Source organism: Saprolegnia diclina, assembly GCF_000281045.1.
Source record: "Saprolegnia diclina VS20 unplaced genomic scaffold supercont1.31, whole genome shotgun sequence".
Taxonomy (NCBI): domain Eukaryota; phylum Oomycota; class Saprolegniomycetes; order Saprolegniales; family Saprolegniaceae; genus Saprolegnia; species Saprolegnia diclina.
Window position 1 is genome coordinate 440,731 of NW_008246098.1, and position 634 is coordinate 441,364.

The following is a 634-nucleotide window of genomic DNA, read 5'->3' on the forward strand; positions in this document are numbered from 1 at the left end:
TACGACGCGCGAGTCGTCGTCGAGCGTGTCTTTTCGCTCGGCTCCTGTATTCGTATGATGCTCGCTCACGGGCCAGCGACTGTCGCCGAATCAGCATTGGTCCTGCAGCGTGAACTATTCTATTCGGGCAGCCCGTGGGAAGCTCGAGTGGGAACGGTGGGCGGAATCATCAGCGTTGGCACCTGTGTACCGGTGCATGTGCTCTATCGCGCTCGCTCGGTGGCTTCGATTTCGCTCAAAGGGGCGTCGCTACCATGTTGTGTGGCCGTATTGGGGCAGCCAGCCAGTACGGAGCTGCGTCTCCCTCGAACTCGCAACAAGGTATCCCGCATGGCCAAGTAACTTGAGCCGCGCGCTCGGGGAATGCATCCTAGCGACTACTAGTACCTCGATCAGGCTCTGATTTGCCTTGAAAAACCAAAGAGTCGTTCACTGTTACTCGTTTAGTTGAGGGATGCTTGAGAGCTTGGCCGTCCCGTCGATGCGCGGTCGGCAACACTGAAGCGTCAGAAGAGCCCGGAGCGAGCAATTTATGACACAAGCACCAGTGTTAACTAGACTTCGCATCTCGCCAACACTTATTCCCATATCAATGACAAATCACAACACGAGGTATTACATAGTTAGACGCTAT

The 634-nt window shown here is 55.0% G+C and overlaps 1 protein-coding gene across 1 annotated transcript in view; it reads right to left on the bottom strand.

Moving 5' to 3' along the window:
- Positions 1-443: 443 nt before the first annotated feature.
- SDRG_09736 (hypothetical protein) overlaps positions 444-634 on the bottom strand; it is a gene marked incomplete at both ends in the record, with an annotated part of 3,910 nt that continues 3,719 nt past the window's right edge. Inside the window, one exon of the mRNA XM_008615686.1 lies at positions 444-498. Coding sequence (XP_008613908.1) covers positions 444-498 — 55 coding nt within the window. The remainder of the gene's footprint in view (positions 499-634) is intronic.